We start from the raw sequence: 20,477 nt of genomic DNA, 5'->3' as shown, positions 1-20,477 counted from the left end.
GAGACAGCGATAAATAAAAAGCGTTGTCCCTGTAGATATTTTTAGTACATAGTGAGCATAATCATGTAAAAACTGATTTTTCCCGCTGTAGTACAGATTGAAAATAAAAAATCACGGCACTTCTCCAATTTTTAATACATAGGTCCTTTAATTTTTATCAGACGTGCCTGCAGCATAGTGTACTGTGAAGTTAATGATCCCTGCCATAGAACTCCATTGTATTTTACTGAACGTTAACGCCTCTGAACACCAACATTACTGTAAAGCCTTGTCAGAGGATGGGGACGGCTCCAATTGCTGACATTAGTATATGTCGGCATCAAACCTCACTTAAAAGACTTTGAGGAAGTCTGTTTAAGAGAACATCAAGTTAAATCTTGTTAGAACATGAGATAAAGCCAGGGGATAATATCATGGTTTGGAAACAGCAGCATCTATGCAGAGATCCATAGGGTCTAAAAATCATATATATATATATTTTTATTTAAATTTTTATACATAACACTGTATTATTGTTAATTTAGTAGATACATTACTGTATATTCAAGTTTTCTTATAAAGTTACAATTTCAGTGATAATTAATGTGCCAGTGGCCTTTTGTTTTCAGGCATTTTATTTGATTGCCGTTTATTTTTTTATTTCTAGTATTTAATATATACATTGGTTTTTATACCATTCATACAGTATCCTTCCTTTATTATTAAAATCCTACCAGTTCTGAATGGGAAACGTTATCTAAAGATCGTACGGTCTGATTGTTAAGCTGAAGAAAGGACTATTTAGTGTACCATGCAGAAAGTTTGCCCTGTTTCTGATACAAGACAGGGAAGCACTGGAAATAGTCTGAGACCTCTAAGGAGCAATGTAATCAGATTATTACTTTCCTAATACGAGGGAAGTCTGCTATGTCACAATGAATCGGGGCTGCAGCTGCTCTCTCCGGATCACCTGGCCACTAGAGATCAAGATCACAAGCCAGTGTGAATAAACCCCTGCTTAGCCTTCTCAAATAAATGTAATTACCTTCTCCTCATGCTTCATTTGCAGGGGGCTTCTCCATAGCGGATGATGACTTTTCGCAGTTTAGTGTAGAGTCAGTGGATTCACTTTGAAAGACTGAGAGAAAAGCATTTATATATCATTTTACAGTGTTGTGTAACAGTAAATCTAACTGAGCATTACAACAGTTCATTAAAAAGCAAAGAGTGTATGGGAGTGGGTACACATTGCCTTTACCTGCTCTTACACATTCCATAGAAGACTTTGATTGGTTGTGCCGTCTTACAAAACCTCTCTATTTACTAAGCAGTGTTAGGAGACAGAGTGAAAAGTGATAAGAAAGTGATAAGGTGCCAGCCAATCAGCTCCCAACTGTCATCTCACAGGCTGTGTTTGAAAAATGACAGTTTGGAGCTGATTGGCTGGCACCTTATCACTTTTCACTCTGTCCCCTAACACTGCTTAGTAAATAGACCCCTTAGTAACTTTGTGGGGGTGTATAGTCTTACAACCTGTTGTTTTCAAAGGGGGACAGAGCTTAGCGATCTTCATAAAATGATAAATGGGCCCCAATGCAGTCTTAGTCATCTGTGAGTGTGACCTGACAGATAGAACATGTTTATGTGAGTAAGGGCATGGCATATTTTGCACTGGAATGATAGGAGGTGAGCTGTCAGTAAGCTAAATCTATTTAATGATCAGTGTTTGCGTGAACTCCAATGGTGAAATGCCCATTGTTTGTGAACCTGGGGCAGAACTATGGGAGACAATGGAGGCGCCTGCCGCCGGGCTCCAGCTCTGAAGGGGCACCTCCGCCATTGTCCACAACATATTCACCCCCACTTAGGGCTGTAATTATATACCCGGAGTGTACCGTCACGGCCGCCCAATATATGGCACCCCTTCCCGGCACCTGAGAAGCCACCATACACTAGTGGAGAGCTCCATGTCAGACCATCAGCTCCTGCCTTTGTCTATCTATAGCCTGCCTGCATGCGATTTGCTACATTACAGTGTCAGCGGCTGGACGGGGGCAACAAATTATAACTTGCCTCCGAGCGTCTGGTATGAACTTACGCCACTGTCGTGAACTCTAAATGCTTGTGTGTCACTGCCCCGTTTCATGTTGGTTCTATTTAGAACGTGCTCCGTATATAAGAAGGCGAGCACCCCAAAGACAGTTCTGGTACACACGGGTTGTGCCCCTCTGTCATATATAAGAATATATGGAGAAGTGGTAATAATGATGGCATTATAAAATTATTTACTCCTAACTCTCACCTCAGACTTTGCATTGGATTAGACTAAGGCCAGGTACACACCTAAACGACCAGCAATCGTGCTGATGTTCAGGGTGATTTGCCTTCACCCTGGACATCGCTTGATTGCCGGTACACACTGCACAATTTAATAAACAACGGAGCGATCACTGTTCCGTCCTTCATTAATATGTATGGCGTCGCAGGCGATATCGCCTGATTGGCTGTGCAGCACAGCCAATCACTTGATAATGCATGTGACCAATGGGAGCGCGCAATAGTGTATACACACTAGGTGATGTACGCGATTTGTCGTGCCGCTATGCCAAATCGTGCCGATATCATCTTGGTGTGTATTCAACCTCAGTAGAATGTCAATAACCCTTCAATATAACCTGCTTTTGCTTGAGATATGTCTGTAAAACAGTGACCTAACAAATAGGTTAGGTCAGGTTGGACTGAATGACCCAAATCGCATCATCACACTCCTCCCACTGCGACATAATTTGCATTATCATAGTCTGCTCACTGCAATGTGAAGACACAAAACACTGTCACACCATAACACACTGTCACTCCATAACACACTGTCACACCATAACACACTGTCACACCATAACACTGTCACTCCATAACACACTGTCACACCATAACACACTGTCACACAATAACACACTGTCACTCCATAACACTGTCACTCCATAACACACTGTCACTCCATAACACACTGTCACACCATAACACTCCATAACACACTGTCACACCATAACACTGTCACTCCATAACACACTGTCACACCATAACACACTGTCACACCATAACACACTGTCACACCATAACACTGTCACTCCATAACACACTGTCACTCCATAACACACTGTCACACCATAACACACTGTCACTCCATAACACACTGTCACACCATAACACTGTCACACCATAACACACTGTCACTCCATAACACACTGTCACACCATAACACACTGTGACACCATAACACACTGTCACACCATAACACTGTCACTCCATAACACACTGTGACACCATAACACACTGTGACACCATAACACACTGTCACTCCATAGCACACTGTCACACCATAACACACTGTCACTCCATAACACACTGTCACACCATAACACACTGTCACTCCATAACACACTGTCACACCATAACACTGTCACACCATAACACACTGTCACACCATAACACACTGTCACACCATAACACTGTCACTCCATAACACACTGTCACTCCATAACACACTGTCACACCATAACACTGTCACACCATAACACACTGTCACACCATAACACACTGTCACTCCATAACACACTGTCACACCATAACACTGTCACACCATAACACACTGTCACTCCATAACACACTGTCACACCATAACACACTGTCACTCCATAACACACTGTCACATCATAACACACTGTCACACCATAACACTGTCACTCCAAATTCCCTTGTCGCTCCCATTCCTCATTCTGGCCCTGGCACCAGGGAACCTGGAGAAATCACCCACTATTTCAGGAGTCTCCTAGACATTCAGGGAGTCGGCACTTGTGCCCAAAAACATAAGTGGATTAGAAGAAGGACAGTTTAATGAGATGGAAGTTTATGTTCTGCAGTATAATTTTTATATACTTCACATTTGCTGTGGTAACTGGATAACTGGGGCCACTAGATAACATTCAGCCTTCCCCATCAATCTATGAGTATATACACCTACTTTGTGCCAATAAATGAGAAAAGTGTTAATAACACGTTACCTATAATGTACATTTATAAACTTTACTAAAATGTGACTATTTTATTTTCAGATAGCACCTCCTTGTTCTTAAGCAAGGGCTCCTTACTTAAAATACTGCCATTGGGAGCAATAAATATACATGGGCAGTAATCTTTTGTTACTATGACGACCTTCCACCCATTCACTAGTTCCGAAATGACAACTGTGCTCTGGTGGCCCGTGAGATAATGATCTAACCCTGAGTTTTTTTCTGTTTACCAGCTTTTGGCTCATGGAATATAAGCTCTGAAAACAGCAATTGATCATTATCTCAATGGTGAGCCAGAGCTTAAATTGACATGTCGCTCTATGTAGTCATCTTCTAAATTTAGATTAGTAGAACTCATGATAATAATTACATGCATTATGCATACAATACACACCTACAGTACATATGTACATGCATAGATTTATTAAAATGTGAGATTTCTTTAGTGTTAGAACAATTCTATTTTGCTTTTCAGGCCCCCAGCTGACAATATTCTTATTTTGAGCTTCGACAAAGTGAATTGTACAGAAGAACGTGGACTTAAAGTCATTCATAAAGCCTTGTTGGACCCTGATGTGTCTCTTCCTGGATATGGAAGGTATTGTGTCACATGAAAATGAAGAGGAAGCAAATAATGGAACTGTACTCGATGATATAATCATTCCTTAATAATTTCAAGGCAAATTCAAAGGGAAAATTAAAATAATATAGGGTTAGAGTCCAATTATCTATAAACACTGTTTTTGTTATGCCCGGTATATTCTTTATGTCAGTACTAGGCAGCTTTGAAAAGTATTATTATGCCTTATTGTGACACTGCCTGCCACACTTAAAGGACATTGAAAGATGGTGTCAATGTGGGAGCCCATTTCATACTAGTTCTGGAACCAGGCTGTCCGTGGCAAATTATTATTGCAGCATTTTACCAGGCACGCCAACGCTATATACATAGAGTTCAATATAAACATTATAGCATATCTCAGTGTAGAAACAAAATCCTAATAACGGGATCTCCTCCAGCCTGGGGTAGGGGGACACATTTTGATAATAGTACTGAACAGTCAGCCAGCTAAGATCCCTATTACATGGGATCTATTGCTGTACAGTGTAGATGAACGGGAGCCTGGATAAGATGCCTTCCTGCCCTGATATGCCCCCTCCCAAAATACAAAAGTTTAAAGATATATTTTTTTTTAACAAAAAAATCATGTTAATCAATGCTTGGAGACATTGACACATGTATGTCACACAGTCCCAAACCTACATTACAAGCCACTATTTTGTCTATCCACTCTTTCCCTTATACCTATCCAAATCACTCACCCTGCTGGGTATTAGCTTGGATAGATTAAAGTACAATAGAATAATTATTATAAGTGAAATGGATACATTTCCAAAGAAAGGAAATTGGTCTGGTCACAAAGGAGCAAAAACCCTCTGAGCATATAGTGGGTGATCTAGGGAAAGTCATATTAATGAAGGGCCATGTGTGATTTTGACTGAGATGGAGTATCTTATAGAGTCTCTGATTGGGTCTTTCCATCAATAATTTATATTTTTTATTTTTCAGTATTATAATAAAGATACATTTAAATACTGAGTAAATTCAGTGACTCTCTCCTGTACAGCTGGCATCTGTGTCCAGGATTCCCTGACAATGTGACCACTACATATCATCAGTCTCTCCATGTATCAGAAATTGTGGATGTGGACGGCCTATTTCTTCAATCGAAGGTAAGTATATTAAAATGTTCAATATTGGTGCAAAATCTAATCCAAGACCTACTGTCAACCCAACAATTAATGGAAGTCATCTCCATGGCCCCAAACTATGATTAATGCACATTATTTATTTAGGGGTCTATTCACTAATCCTTCGAGAAAGATAAAGTGGAGGGAGATAAAGTACCAAACAATCAACACCTAACTGTCATTTTTCAAACACAGCCTGTGACATAGCAGTTAGGCTGATTGGCTGGTACTTTATCTCTGTTCACTTTATTTCCATCCAAGACTTAGTGAATAGATCCCTAAATCTCTCTCCACTTTATCTCTCTGCAAGGCTTAGTGGATAGACCCCTTCTAAAATCATTCACAGAAGAGCACAGAAAATATTTTACTTATACATAAATTACATTTTATTCACAATATTTAGCACAGAGGCCACTGTTACGATTTATTTGTATAGAATCGATCATGTAATCCTACAAAATAAAGACAAAAGTCAAACTAGAGTAGACTGTGCACGCAAATCATCTGGGTAATTGTGAATAAAATCTATAAAGAGGCAGTTTCAGAAAGCATAGGGAATATCGATACACATGCAGGCAGTGAGAGAAACAGAATGAAAAATAGATAAATTCTAGTTTTAATGTTGTTGTGTTTATTGTATAATTGAATGCTCACTCTCATTTATATTATATTATCTTTCCTAATATATATATATACATATATATATATATATATATATATATATATATATATATATATATACCAAATTTGTAATTTTCCACAGATCTGAGTCTACTGGAATTTTATATATATATATATATATATATATATATATATATATATATATATATATATATATGTGTGTGTGTATATATATATATATATATTTATTTATTTTTTTTGTATTTTTAAATTATTTTATTTATTTTGATTTATTTATTTAACTAGTAGACTCAGACTCAATTTTGGCAAAACTGATAATGTGGTATAAGTGCTCAATGAAACACTATTCTTTTGTGAAAAAATACAAATGTACTTTAGCTACTGCAGAAATGTACACACCTAATTGGGATAAAAACCTGAAAAACACAAATGCATTCCCTTTATACATCACCCCTTAGTGTATTAATCAGCCCAAATGCTTGCAGCTGAATGAAGTCTTATTTAGAAGTATCCTCATTGCACTCTGACTAAACTGTGTGTTTAGTTCTGGGTTTGTGTTTATGAGGGGAAGCCTGGGGCTTTGAAATGAGAGTTTCACTCAAGCAGAAGTGAATTGATCATTGTCAAATATACCTACTGTAGTGTATCTGACATTGCAGAGGAAGATACATATTTTCAGGTGACAGCTTAACCCTTTCTGTCTACGGCAGCCTTAGACACAATTTGTGGATAGTGCAAATAATTTATTTTTCCTGTTGTGATCTATAATGTTGCCTATTTCTATGCCACAAAATGTTAGCGTTGATGCTGTGAGTGAATCCACTGTTATTTAGTAATTGTGTTCGCCTTATACCCCTCTACGTTAGTACATAATACAATAGGCAATGGAGAGAAATTGTCAACATGCACCTTTTCAGTATGGCATTTAGCCATAAGCTGAACCAATGTATTCCAATTCCTGGTCTGTAGATGTGTAAATCAAAAATCCATATTCAGTTTTATTTACTTAAATAAGGTCATTTTAAACATTTACAGCAGCTAGAAATTTATTTTAATAAAAAATATATTATAAGGGCACAGACGTGCCCTTATATTAAGGCTGCATCTAAAAAACCGGAAATCTCCATAGATAATTCCGGAGAGGGGTCATGGTGTTTAAGGGGCTACACCCCAAAAGCTGATCGAGGTACCGAACTGAAATTTGGCATGGCCGGGTAGAACTGTCGCTCGGTGCTGCATGCCAAATATCAGGGCATAAACATAAAAAATAAGGATTTGGGAGTAATCTAAAGCTCCAACTGTCACTTTTTTGTGACATTCTCAATTAGTACCACTTTTCTGCAGTTCTCTATGGGGGATATTTGGGAAGGTGTAATTCAGGGTAGGGGGCGAATTTAGACTTGGGTTTGTTTTATTAGGTAGCTATTGTGCCAGGGTACGTGCTTTTGTGGTTCAGATAAATTAGAAAGTTACAGTTTTTAAACTATTACCTCAAGAATGCGCCATTGAATAGATAGGAATATCATTTATATTTACCCATCATTTAGGTATTAGTTTTACATAAAAGGTAATAACATAAGATATTCTGTTTTAGCTTCTCTGTAACATTATTCACAGTTTAGAATACCATGGTTTGTATTTCTTAAAGTTTTTCCAATTAATTATTTGTTTATTTTAAAGTTTATTTTATTTTTCAATTAAAGTTGAGTGGAGGCAGCCTCTATCTATCTATCTATCTATCTATCTATCTATCTATCTATCTATCTATCTATCTGTCTATCTCATATCTATCTGTCTATCTCATATCTATCTCTCTATCTATCTATATCATGTCTATCTATCTATCTGTCTATCTATCTGTCTATCTATCTATCTATCTATCTATCTATCTATCTATCTCATGTCTCTCTATCTATCTATCTATCTATCTATCTCATGTCTATCTCTCTATCTATCTATCTATCATATATATCTATCTATATCTCTACATCTATCTATCTATCTATCTATCTATCTATCTCTCTGTCTATCTATCTATCTGTCTATCTCATATCTATCTCTCTATCTATCTATATCATGTCTATCTATCTATCTATCTATCTATCTATCTATCTATCTATCTATCTATCTATCTATCTCATGTCTCTCTATCTGTCTATCTCATGTATATCTATCTATCTATCTATCTATCTATCTATCTATCTATCTATCTATCTACACCAAACATATATATTTTATAGCAAGGTAGGGGCACGAATCGGGTCTCTCCAAATAATACAAGCAGGTCTTGCTTGCCTGCTTGTATTATTTGGAGAGACCTGAGTGTTGCCCCTACCCTGCTGTATTGGTCCCCCACCCAGGACCCCATCGGGAGGGCACCGATTAACTGTGAGTGTCGTTCCACCTGCATCATTTTATGTATTATATATATGACACATACACACACAGACACGCACACACATGTACATTACACCATGGATGTGAAATCTAGATGCAGGGTGCCATGAGAGGTAAGATAGATAAGAAGATGATGTAACCGCACTCCTGATGTACACAGTGAATGTATCAGATTTATTACACAACCGATCTATATGTAGCAAATTTTGTATTTATACTATAAGCAAGAGCGCTTGAATATGACCTAGGATGCAATATATATGGTACATGTATGGTACATATTACATGCTAAATGACACAAGATGCTGAATGAAGCCCTTTTAGAAAATGATCTGAAATAAGCTTTGGGATTTGGTGCTCTACTATTGTTGGGGTAGACAATAGTTTTAGTTTTGCGCACAACAAACTTCTTCATGAATGGTTTCCTAAGCAGACTAAGAACTTACAGGTCATTGGCTGCAGATACTTCCAGGGATCAGATACAAATAATTGATTCTGACTGAATTGTGTTTGCTAAGTGAGGGTTAAAATCCAATCTCAGTATTGGGTTTGGATTGCAGGGTTTCAAGAATCCTGCATTGATGTAAAGCTGATACATTTAATTTGTGCTGGGGCATACATATGTTTCCCCTGCTATAATATAGTCCTCTCTAGGGCACGCAGTCTATCTCTATTAGCATTACAGAGGGAATGGAAATTTCCATTAATTGTGTTAGAAAAGAATAGACTTCAGATTGCTTTAATTCCAGTGTTCAGGCACAGAAGGTGCATTATATATTGTAAGGAAATCAATGTTTGGATTTGTTGGCTAATGCGGCTGCATCTCTTCACTCTGTCAGTCATTTAAAACTGTACAAAGCGAATCACATTTAAAGTTCGCAAAACAAACTTTGTCAAATAAACAAGGGGCACATTCCACGCTTAAAGGGGGAGATGTACTAAGGCTTGGAGCGAGATAAAGTCTCTTCAAGGCTTAGTACATCTACCCCTTAGGGCTCTACTTATTAACATTATTTTTACTAAAATAAATTGAAAAGGAATGTCTTCACAGAATCGGTATGAAATACCGCCGGTCTCAAGGCCAGCGGTTCGATTCCCGGCAGCGGCAGCCCGACACTGGAACAGATCCCGGCAGTGGCAGCCCGACAGCGCTGGAAATCTCGATCGTCCCTAGGTAAGTATTAACTTACCTAATAAGGATACTGGATTAAAACCTCTATGCGCTCCTGCCTAAACCTTCTAAAAACCTGCCTATACCTTCTAAAATTTACGCTATTTGCGTACGCAGTCATACAGTAAAATAAAGACTTCAGACCTTGAACATGTTTCCAAAGCACAAAGTATTATTCCAAGCAAAGTAAAGTTAGTTACACACTGTGATCTAAGTACAATTTAGCGCAAAGAAATTATACAGACCCAAGATACAGTTACACATACGCAGGCGCTCTGGGACCAGATTCCGGCATCAGCAAGAAACCTCCATCAATAGCATCAGCATGAAGACTGAAAACTGGGGTCAGAACACACATATTTATACCCCTACAGAAATAGACTACACAATAGAGAGGTTTGTTGCGATCCCATTGGTTCCCCATCACGGTGCTTCTGTTACAGGGCATTTAACAGGTTGATTCAAATGGACACAGACCAGCCTCCAACAGCTGGTTATCTCCGTTTTCCCGCCTCATGCAAATCTAGGCTGTTGGTTTTACAAAGTACATTTTGGGTGCTTTAACTTTCGACGGTGCATAAGTTGAGAATGCATGTTGCGATCTTCACACCGATGATACCGAAAGCTGTTGAGAAAGTGCAGATCAGTATAACACCAAACACGGCTTACTTATCACATATTAAACCTTAGATGCAGTAAACAGTCATTTTCTTTACACGCTGGCATTGTGGATGAATCATGTAATAATAACCCTTTTGCGCTACAGAACTATTGCTATAAGTGTATGTATGCAAGGGAGAACGACACTAAATAGCGTTGTGCGTCTGGGTGTCTGTGGGGTACTTAGCGAGCAGCACTAAGCTGGAAAGGTATCTCTGAGTGTATGGGACTAAGGGCCTAATTCAGACCCGCTCGCGAGCGCTGAGCGCTCGCAAGCAGGTCGATGGTGCCCTAATGCGCATGAGCACGACGGAGGGAGCTCCATCATGCGCATGCGCGAGACCCGCATAGCGACAGCCAAGCTGTCACTACGGGTCTCGCACCAAAGGGGGCGTACTGTCGATGGTGATTGACAGCACGCCCCCTTTGGTGGGCGTGCCGGGGGCGTTGCTGCCCAGACGGAGGCGTTCCCTACCGTCTGGGTCCGGCCCCACTGACATCACTAGTGATGTCAGTGGGAGTGCTTTTGGCTCTGATAGAGCCAAAAGCACTCCTGGGCCTGTAGCAGCGAGAGCCTACCGCAGGGTCTCGTCGCAAGCCCGATGGTCGCGATGGTCATGACCATCGCGACCATCTTTTTGGCCGCTCGCATAAGCTGTGGGTGGTTACCCACAGCTATGCGAGCGGCCAGGAGGCCGCTCCATTTTTAGGTAGGAGGGCCCTGATTCAGAGCGAGCGCTCTGGTCAGAGCGTCCGGCTCTGAATCAGGCCCTAAGTCGATATTGGTTGTGTAGGGATCGTTAAAAAGCTGAACGTGCTAATAATTAGCTATTTTGCATTGTGCACTGTTTAACATTGCGTGTATGTGTTAATGTGAATGCAGGTAAAACACCACTAATTTGCTACTATTTTGCACTGTTCATTATTTAAGTTCATGGTGATTTTAATGTGTTGGAAAGTCATTTGTATGTATGTTAAACACCGTCGGTATGTGTGTGGGGAAGATTGTTAAAAAGCTGGCCGTGCTACTTATTAGCAATTTAGCGTTGTGTTTTGTGTACTATGTGGTTTGGACAAAATGGCGCTGTGTGACCTATTTTTAAGATGGAGTCTGGTTGCCATTTGCAAGATGGCATCGCTCCAAGCTAATTTTACACTGATTCTGTCTCAGCCACTAAACCAGCTTCGACACTAACCTACCTCCCTAACCATAACCCTCCTTAGGAGTGCCTAACCCTAACCTCCCCCCCAAGTGCCTAACCCTAATCCCCCCTCTAAGTGCCTAAACCTAACCCCCCCCTTCCCCGCTGCCTATACCTAAGTCCCCCTGGGGGGTGCCTAACCCTAACCTCCCCCCGGGGGTGCCTAACCCTAACACTCCCTCCCCCTAGCCTAACCCTAACCTCTCGGGGGGTGCCTAGCCCTAAGTCCCCCCCGGGAGCCCTAAACCTAACCCTCCCCCCCACGGCTGTCCGCTCGCGGTGCCCGGCATCCCTTTGATCGGGATGCCGGGCGCCGGTCTCCCGGGGTCGTGAAATAAGAGGCTTCTACATCTAGACGCCGGGTATTTCACCCTCGCTGGGATATGACAGTCGGGAAGCCGGCTGTCGGTATAATGTCAGCCGGCTTCCCGATTGCATCCAGTTTTCACACCCTTTTCACATTATTTTAGTATCACCTACAGTTACTAAAGGGCAATTGGAGTAGAATTCGTAAAATTCTACTCCTACCCCTAAGTATAACTTATTTTTAGTAAGCAGATCGTATTTCCCATAATTGTAATGGGAAATGTGATCTGGCCAAAGTTACTAAAAATAAAATGTGAAAAAATACCGGGGAAAGCCCTGTGATAATAACGCGTTATCCAGGGTCTCCCCCGGTTACCGGACTCCTGCTCCGCTCTGAAGGGCAGAGCAGAGCCCAGAGCCGGCCCCAGTAATCAGCTGTGTGATCGAAACAGACCAAACGCAGTAAAAAAAAAGTAAGAAAAAAACAAACTTACCTGACTCCAGGGACCGGAGTTCGGGGCTCCGGTGATCGGAGTTCAGGGCTCCGGTGATGTCCTTTCTCCGTTCAGCTGGTCTCCTATGCTGCACTGCGGCCCGGTCGTCACCAGACAGGGTCCCAATGCAGTATGGGATGTCAGCTGACCGGAGGACATGGAGGACATCACCGGAGCCCGGATCATGCAGATAAGTGTAATTAAGGCAGAGGGGTGTCGCGGGGGGTCCGCGATCGCGGGGAGTGGGCTTAGCGATGGGGGGTAGCAGCGGCGGTCAGTCGGCGCATGCGCGGGGCACTTGTCACTGTATTTTTTGCGAAAATACCGTGACTAGTATGCGGAGGGGATTTGCAGGGACAGAGGTTTCTCGCAAGCTCTGTCCCTGCAAGGGATTTGTAGTAAATCCCTGTGATATTGCCTGAATTTGCAATGCGAATTCACTCGGTAATATCACACTACAATCTGCATTACCAATGCGGATTGTAGTAAATAGAGCCCTTAGACAGCTAACTTCCCTTGTTACTTTAAACAACAAAAAAAAATGAAATATAAATTTGTGGTGATTTTGGGGTCTATGTGCTAAGCCGTGGAGAGAGATAAAGTTCCAACCAATCAGTTCCTAACTCCTACAAGCTGTGTTTGAAAAATTATAGGAGCTGATTGGTTGGGCCTTTATTTCCGTCCACTTTATCTCTCTGTAAGGGGTAGATGTACCAAGCCTTGAAAATAAAGTACCAACCAATCAGCTCCTAGCTGTCATTTTACAAACAGCCTGTAAACTGACAGCTATTTATTTTATTTAATAACAGTTTCTTATATAGCGCAGCATATTCCGTTGAGCTTTACAATTGGAAACAGTAATAGAACAAAACTGGGTAGTAACAGACAGACATGAAGGTAAGAGGGCCCTGCTCGCAAGCTTACAAACTATAGGGAAATAGGTATTGATACACAAGGATAGGTGCTACATATTGCAAATTGGTCCAGCTAGATTGCGGAGGTTCTTGGTATGATCCAGTCACACAGGAATGTTGGCCGAGGGTTGGAAGGATGTCAAAGTGAAGAAAGAGAAAATATGTGAGGTTGTGTGTGGACTGTTAGAAGGGATGTAATTAGATAAGGAAGGAGCTGATTGGTTAGTTAGGAGCTGATTGGTTGGTACTTTAGCTCAGTCCAAGGCTTAGTACATAGACCCCTACATTCCTAAAATAGATTTCGTAAGATTCAGGTAAAAATATTAATGAAATGTACTGAAATAAAGCAGAAACTGTCATATAAACTTTAGAGGGAGCACATTGCAGCCATTACAGCCTCCATGATTGATGGTAGAAGCACCAGTATGACAGGAAGTTGGCGATTACCCTACCTCAGTTCAGATATGAGCACCAGACCAACACTGGACTACACACAGCGCTGCCTCAGTGTCTATAGAGTGTAACTAGGCTAAGCTGCGTTTATCTTACTTGCTGACCGCCAGTCATGCCTGAGGTAGGGCTAAGGAACATGGAAAGCTACCCAGCCGCCTGTAAACTCATATTCACTGGAAACCTTTCATTTGCATTTGTCTAGGGATGTTAGTGCTTGTAAAATGTCTGTAAGGGGTCTGGCGCTAGAAACCATTGCTTTGTAGTGTTATCACACCAAAGTATATTTTAATAGCATTGCATTGTGATTATCAATTATAATAAATAATACTGGGTAAGATACGCAGGGTATAGGAGAAATGCGTAATGCATCCTCCCTGATTCTTACATCTCTTCAAACAAATAAATGCAATTCTAGCTTGCTTAGGTATTGTTACAAGTCGCCGGCACGACTTGTCACTCTCCGACACTGCGGACATCGCGTCCAGTACTTACGTCTCCCGTATGCGAACTGCACCATCAGTTTCTAAGCAACCTGGACGCCGGACGATGTCATGGGTTACTGGGAACACAGGATGATCGTCCATTAATCTGATTGGTTCCTCACCTTTTTTATACCAGGCAGCATCCTCATGGCTTTGCCGGCTATAGCATCTCCGTACGTGCCCTTCCCGTTCCTGTTGCCAGACTCAGCGTTTCCTGTGAGTTCTCCCAGCTTTGCTGCATGGTTCGTGTAAGTCTAAGCCACATCTCACCACCGTCTCTCCAGCCACACTACCGGCTCTCAAAGCCACATCTCACCACCAGCTCTCCAGCGACACTACCGGCTCTAAGCCGCATCTCATCACCGTCTCCCCAGCCACACTACCAGCTCTCTAAACCACATCTCACCACTGGCTCTCCAGCCACACTACCGGCTCTCTACGTCGCATCTCACCACCGGCTCTCCAGCCACACTACCGGCTCTAAGCCGCATCTCACTACCGGCTCTCCAGCCACACTACTGGCTCTAAGCCGCATCTCCCCCCCAGCTCTCCAGCCACACTACTGGCTCTCAAAGCCGCATTTCACCACCGGCTCTCCAGCCACACTACCGGCTCTCAAAGCCACATCTCACAACCGGCTCTCCAGCGACACTACCGACTCTAAGCCGCATCTCAGCACCGGCTCTCCAGCCACAAAACCGGCTCTAAGTTGCATCTCACCACCGGCTCTCCAGCGACACTACCGGCTCTAAGCCGCATCTCAGCATCGGCTCTCCAGCCACACTACCGGCTCTAAGCCACATCTCAGCACTGGCTCTCCAGCCACACTACCGGCTCTAAGCCGCATCTCACCACCGGCTCCCCAGCCACACTACCGGCTCTCTAAGCCACATCTCACCACTGGCTCTCCAGCCACACTACCGGCTCTCTACGTCGCATCTCACCACCGGCTCTCCAGCCACACTACTGGCTCTAAGCCGCATCTCACCACCAGCTCTCCAGCCACACTACCGTCTCTCAAAGCCGCATCTCACCACCGGCTCTCAAGCCACACTACCGGGCTCTCAAAGCCGCATCTCACCACCAGCTCACAAGCCACACTACCAGCACTGAGCCGCACCTTTGGCTCTCAAAGCCGCTTCACACCACCGGCTCTCCAGCCACACTACTGACACTTAGCCGCATCTCCGGCTCTCAAAGCCGCATTCTAAATCTTCTGATGGACTAACTGTGCTTCAGACACTGGCTCTTTAGCTGTCACTATTTACTATGTTCCTCCAATGAGATCTGTGTAAACTGCTACTACCCCGAGTATAAGTCCAGGGGGCCGCCTAAGTACCGGTGAACATAATCTATTCTAATGGAACAACGGGCGGTTGTTACTGGCGGAAGACCTTGTCCACTGGGTTCTAGGGGTTTACACGCGGTACCCTACGTAACCGTAACAGGTATCTTCCAAGAGTGCAGAGTAAGGGTCTAAATCAGAGGTGGTCGCAGAAGCACCTGTGGCTGCGTCTATTGGCAGTCGCCCGTCTGTGACCCTATGCAAATGCTGCTACAAACTCCTTCCCTTGTGTACATCCATGCATCTGGATGTGCAAGAGCTGAGACCCCCACTTTCAGCGATCGTAATATTGATAGACAACGCTATTGGTCGCACAGTTGCACCATTGAAACTTGCACCAGCCCCAGTTTATCCGTCAGAGTATGGCCTCCTTTTTGGGCAGCTGAGCATCTGTGCACGCAACTGCTTTCACCAAAACGCCTGCGGCACTCCAATATGCCCATCTCTGTGCGTGTGCTAAGAAACCTCACTGTCACCATCCAGGAATGCCCACTACATTTTCAGTACACTTCCCCTTGCATGCGTCTCTACATGGAAACAATCAGAACGCATGCGTGTTGCAATTTAAACGCATTCGCAGTAACAGAATAATCACTCCACTACTTCTGACATCGGCAGTGTGTAGGCAACTGAACCAGGCCCTATATGTGCAGTTGGTGAACCACTTATTTGCCCTTGTGAAGGACCAAGGGTTATTGATTGTTCTTTGTAATTGTAAATGACTATTACTGTGCTTTTGACACAGACACACATGCACACAAACAAACACACACACACATATATATATATTTTTTTACTGAATATTAGGTTTTGTGGGTTTACATAAAAAACATTCCTCGATCTACGGTATAACGTGTGTACTGGGAATACCTCATGGGAGGCATTACCCCTCACCATGGACAGCGCAGTGGCCAACCACGGGTGCTTAATGAGCATAACCAGCTGCGTCTGGCCAGAATTGTCCGTGGTAACAGACAAGCGACACTGGCTCAGATCACATCCACATACAATGCTGGAGGTACCCGCAGGTCAGTGCAGTGTTCTTTAGCTTCCATGGAATATGGGAGCAGAAGACCCATCAGAGTGCCCCTGTTAACACTATGACACCAGACACAACGCCTCACCTTGGCTTGTGACATTGCTAATTGGACCCTGGAGGACTGGCAACATGTGGTTTGATCCCATGAGTCACGGTTCCAAATGTTTTGGGCTTATGGTAGGGTTCAGGTGTGGCACAGACCCCATGAGGGCATAGTGCCCAGTTATCAACAAGGCACTGTGCAGGCTGATGGTGGTTCCATAATGGTGTGGGGTGTGTTCACGTGGCATGGGTTGGGTCCACTGGTCCGTCTGAAAATGTCATTGACCAGTAACCGCTACGTTGCATTGCTTGATGACCATTTGCAGCCCTTCATAGACTTCATCTGTTCCCACAACAATGGAATGTTTCAGCAAGATGATGCACCATGTGATCAGTGCCAAGTTGTCAAGAATTGACTCGAGAAGAATTCTGGAAAGTTCTGATGAATGACATGGGTCAGCATTTCTCCAGAGGTCTTCCGTCCACTTATTGATTCCACGTCGAGTTGCTGCCCTTTGACGGGCTAGAAGGGGTCCTTCATGATACTAGGTATCTGTGGCACTTCAATGCATCTACAATGGTTTTAAAGGAGCAATAGCTTGTATTGTATATATAATATTATTGCCTCTTTAAACCCAGCAGCCGAAACTGCGACGTCTTTGAAAAGCACCACTTAGTAATTTTACTCCCAGGTCTTTTGTTCTAGTATTGATTTTACATGCAGATTTTGCACTGAAACCAGGCTTGTTTGGTGTGTAATATTATGTATTTAATCCAGCGGCCAAAACCCGCCAAAGTCACGGCAACTTTGAAAAGCACTTCTTAGTAATTTTACCCCGAGGGTTATTTGCTGACATTGATTTTACATCAACTAATCAGACTCTAGCTTTCATTGTCTAACTTGCATAACACAGATAAAAGGTCACTTCTGATTGGTTGCTGTAGTCCAGTACAAATTGTGACCTAAATGTCGATGAACCTTACTGTTGCTTCACATAATAGAGTAATACGTCCCCCTTGTGTGTCACATAATTCGGTTTATAAACTTAAACTTAACCCGTCATCTATTCCAATCTGGCTTGTACTTGATTGGTGCTATAGATGATACTGCAACATTAGGAATTATACAGTTTATACAATGATTAATTGCTTTGTCCACTAACAAGGGCCTGGAGTGGGCATTTCATGATGCAAATCAAGTCTGCTTTCTCAGGTCTTTGGTAAATTGAAGACCGACTGACATATTGATTGTTAATTTGTATTGACTAAAGTGCGGGTTTTTAGAAGTGGAGTTGTTGCCCATAGCAACCAATAAGCTTCTACTTAAAATTTAACTAGCACCTTCTAGAAGATAAAAGCTAGAATCTGATTGGTTGTTATGGGCAACATCTCCACTTCTAAAAACACTCACTTTGGTAAATATACCCCTTAGGCTCACCTCTGACCTGTGTGGCTCCATAATTGCATTTCCCATTGCTGCAGGTGGACTCACAGATGGTGTTTCATCCTTCAGTAATGGTCGAGAAGAGAAGCAGAGCTCCAGTACATGCAGGAAAGAAGGGACATAATCAAAGTGTGTCAGCGTTGCCATCAAGTAATGTGTGGCTAATCACCAAGGTAAGATAACCTCTTGACCACTCATATTGGAATGCGTCCTACTTACATTTTATTTGTCATTTAGTATGTATGTCTAGATTAGAATGGTTACATTGACTCTTATGACTGTCACTCCAGGGCAGTCATCATCAAGTGCTCAACGAGGGGTAGTTATAAAATTACATCACAAAAACAACTATATAGCAAATATAGTGAACCGTTGCAAAAACCTTCATCGTAGCTTTTATTAATGTAGGACATTTTTGCTAATTGAATTTACTGTGTGAGTGTTTTCTGTAAATGTCCCCCTGCGCACTGTTTAAGCCTGGGTTTACAACTTGTAGCATCACTGTTCTAAATGGAATGCAGAGAGGTAGGTAAATATGAGGCAAGGACATAGAGAGAGGATTATTTTCATCATCGAGTATTTATAATGCACCAATAGTATATCACTTTTTTAAAGAAAATTATATCACTATCATTCAGCAGAATCAGGAACTGGGGCTATGCCCTGCCTTTTACATCTAAAATCATTCCGGCTGTAGGGTTATAGACAGTGCTTAAAGTGGTCCTAGAGAGGTGCTGGAACTCACCCTTCGCCCATCCTCGGCGCCCCTGTAGACCAGGGGTCAGGGAACTATTACCCCAAAATTTATTTAGATACGCCGACATTACCCCCTTGATTTGAAAGGAAATCATATAGTAGTGCCCCCATATAATGCCCCTGTAGTAGTGCCCCCATAGTTATGCCCCTGTAGTAGTGCCCCATATAATGCCCCTGTAGTAGTGCCCCCATATAATGCCCCTGTAGTGCTGCTTGTACAAAAAAAACCACTTACCTTAATCCCCGCTCCTGCATCTGCCGCCGTCCTGTCCGTCTGGCTGCTCCTCGGAACTATGGGAGAGACGTCATGACGTCTCTCCCATAGTGCGCATGGAGAGAGCCGGAAGCTGGAGTTCAGAAGAGAACTCCAGCTAATGTGGCGCTGAAGGGAAGGAGCCGGGCGCCCGCTGGTAATAACATCTCAGCGGGCGTCTGTCTTAGAGCCTCCCTGCGGCACAGCCGGGCATGCATATGAATCAGTCTATATTATAGAATGATTCATATGCATGCCCGGCTGTCCGTCCATTACCCCCAGGAATTTAATTTTTACCCCATGAGGGGTAATATACTCCTGGTCCCTGACTACTGCTGTAGACTATAAATATATACATTTGTGCCCTCTCTCCCTTTTTTTAATAAAGGGATAGCGCGCCGTAAAAATGGGCGTGGTCTCAAAAGAAAGGGGTGTGGTCACACACAAGTATCCCCAAATAAAAATGATGCCACACAGTAGCACAATCTTATTCAAATTATACCGCACAGTGGGCCTGATTCAGAGCCGCTCGTAAGCGGCCGCTCGTTCGCTCTGAGCGATGGTCGCACAACTGCGCATGCGCAAACCAGTCATTGCGGTCGGAAATCGTGCGCTCGTAAAACAATGAGGGGCTGCTAATTTGATTGACAGAATGTACCGTTTGTGGGTGGTAACAGGGGAAGGTACTTGAAAACGGGGGGGTGGAGATCCGAACGCAGGCGTGCCTAACGGTCAAAACGGCGTTTCATGGGAGTGCATAATTAGTAAAGGAGCGTCATCGACCACGTCACTTGGTTGTCTTTTAGCCTGAACTGCTCGCAGTGATAGCGGAAAGTAAATCCTACCACAAGCACTGCGAGCAGTTCAGATGCCTTTCGATGTTCCCGATTAATCTAATAAATAACGGAGATGACGTGTGATGCGAATGAGGCGAAGAGGCGTTTTTACAAAATAGCGAGCGCATTTTTCGGACGTTCGCTCAGACATAGAGGCATCAACACACCGCAAAGAGCGAGCGCTCAATTAAATATCCGGCCCCTTTTTAAGAACGAGCATCCGCAAATAGCGTCCGGGTC

The 20,477-nt window shown here is 42.8% G+C and overlaps 1 protein-coding gene across 3 annotated transcripts in view; it reads left to right on the top strand.

The window, feature by feature from the left end:
• The window catches only part of DCDC1 (doublecortin domain containing 1), a 533,665-nt gene that overhangs the window by 312,406 nt on the left and 200,782 nt on the right, over positions 1–20,477 (top strand). For all 3 annotated transcript variants that reach the window (XM_088470412.1, XM_088470415.1, XM_088470413.1), the window contains exons 15-17: positions 4,525–4,647; positions 5,678–5,783; positions 18,431–18,565. In XM_088470412.1, coding sequence (XP_088326538.1) covers positions 4,525–4,647; positions 5,678–5,783; positions 18,431–18,565 — 364 coding nt within the window. The remainder of the gene's footprint in view (positions 1–4,524; positions 4,648–5,677; positions 5,784–18,430; positions 18,566–20,477) is intronic.

The sequence above is a fragment of the Taudactylus pleione genome, unplaced genomic scaffold (assembly GCF_031769625.1).
Source record: "Taudactylus pleione unplaced genomic scaffold, aTauple2 ptg000100l, whole genome shotgun sequence".
NCBI lineage: Eukaryota > Metazoa > Chordata > Amphibia > Anura > Myobatrachidae > Taudactylus > Taudactylus pleione.
Note: the sequence above shows the minus strand (reverse complement) of the source record. Positions and strands in the feature narration are given on the sequence as shown.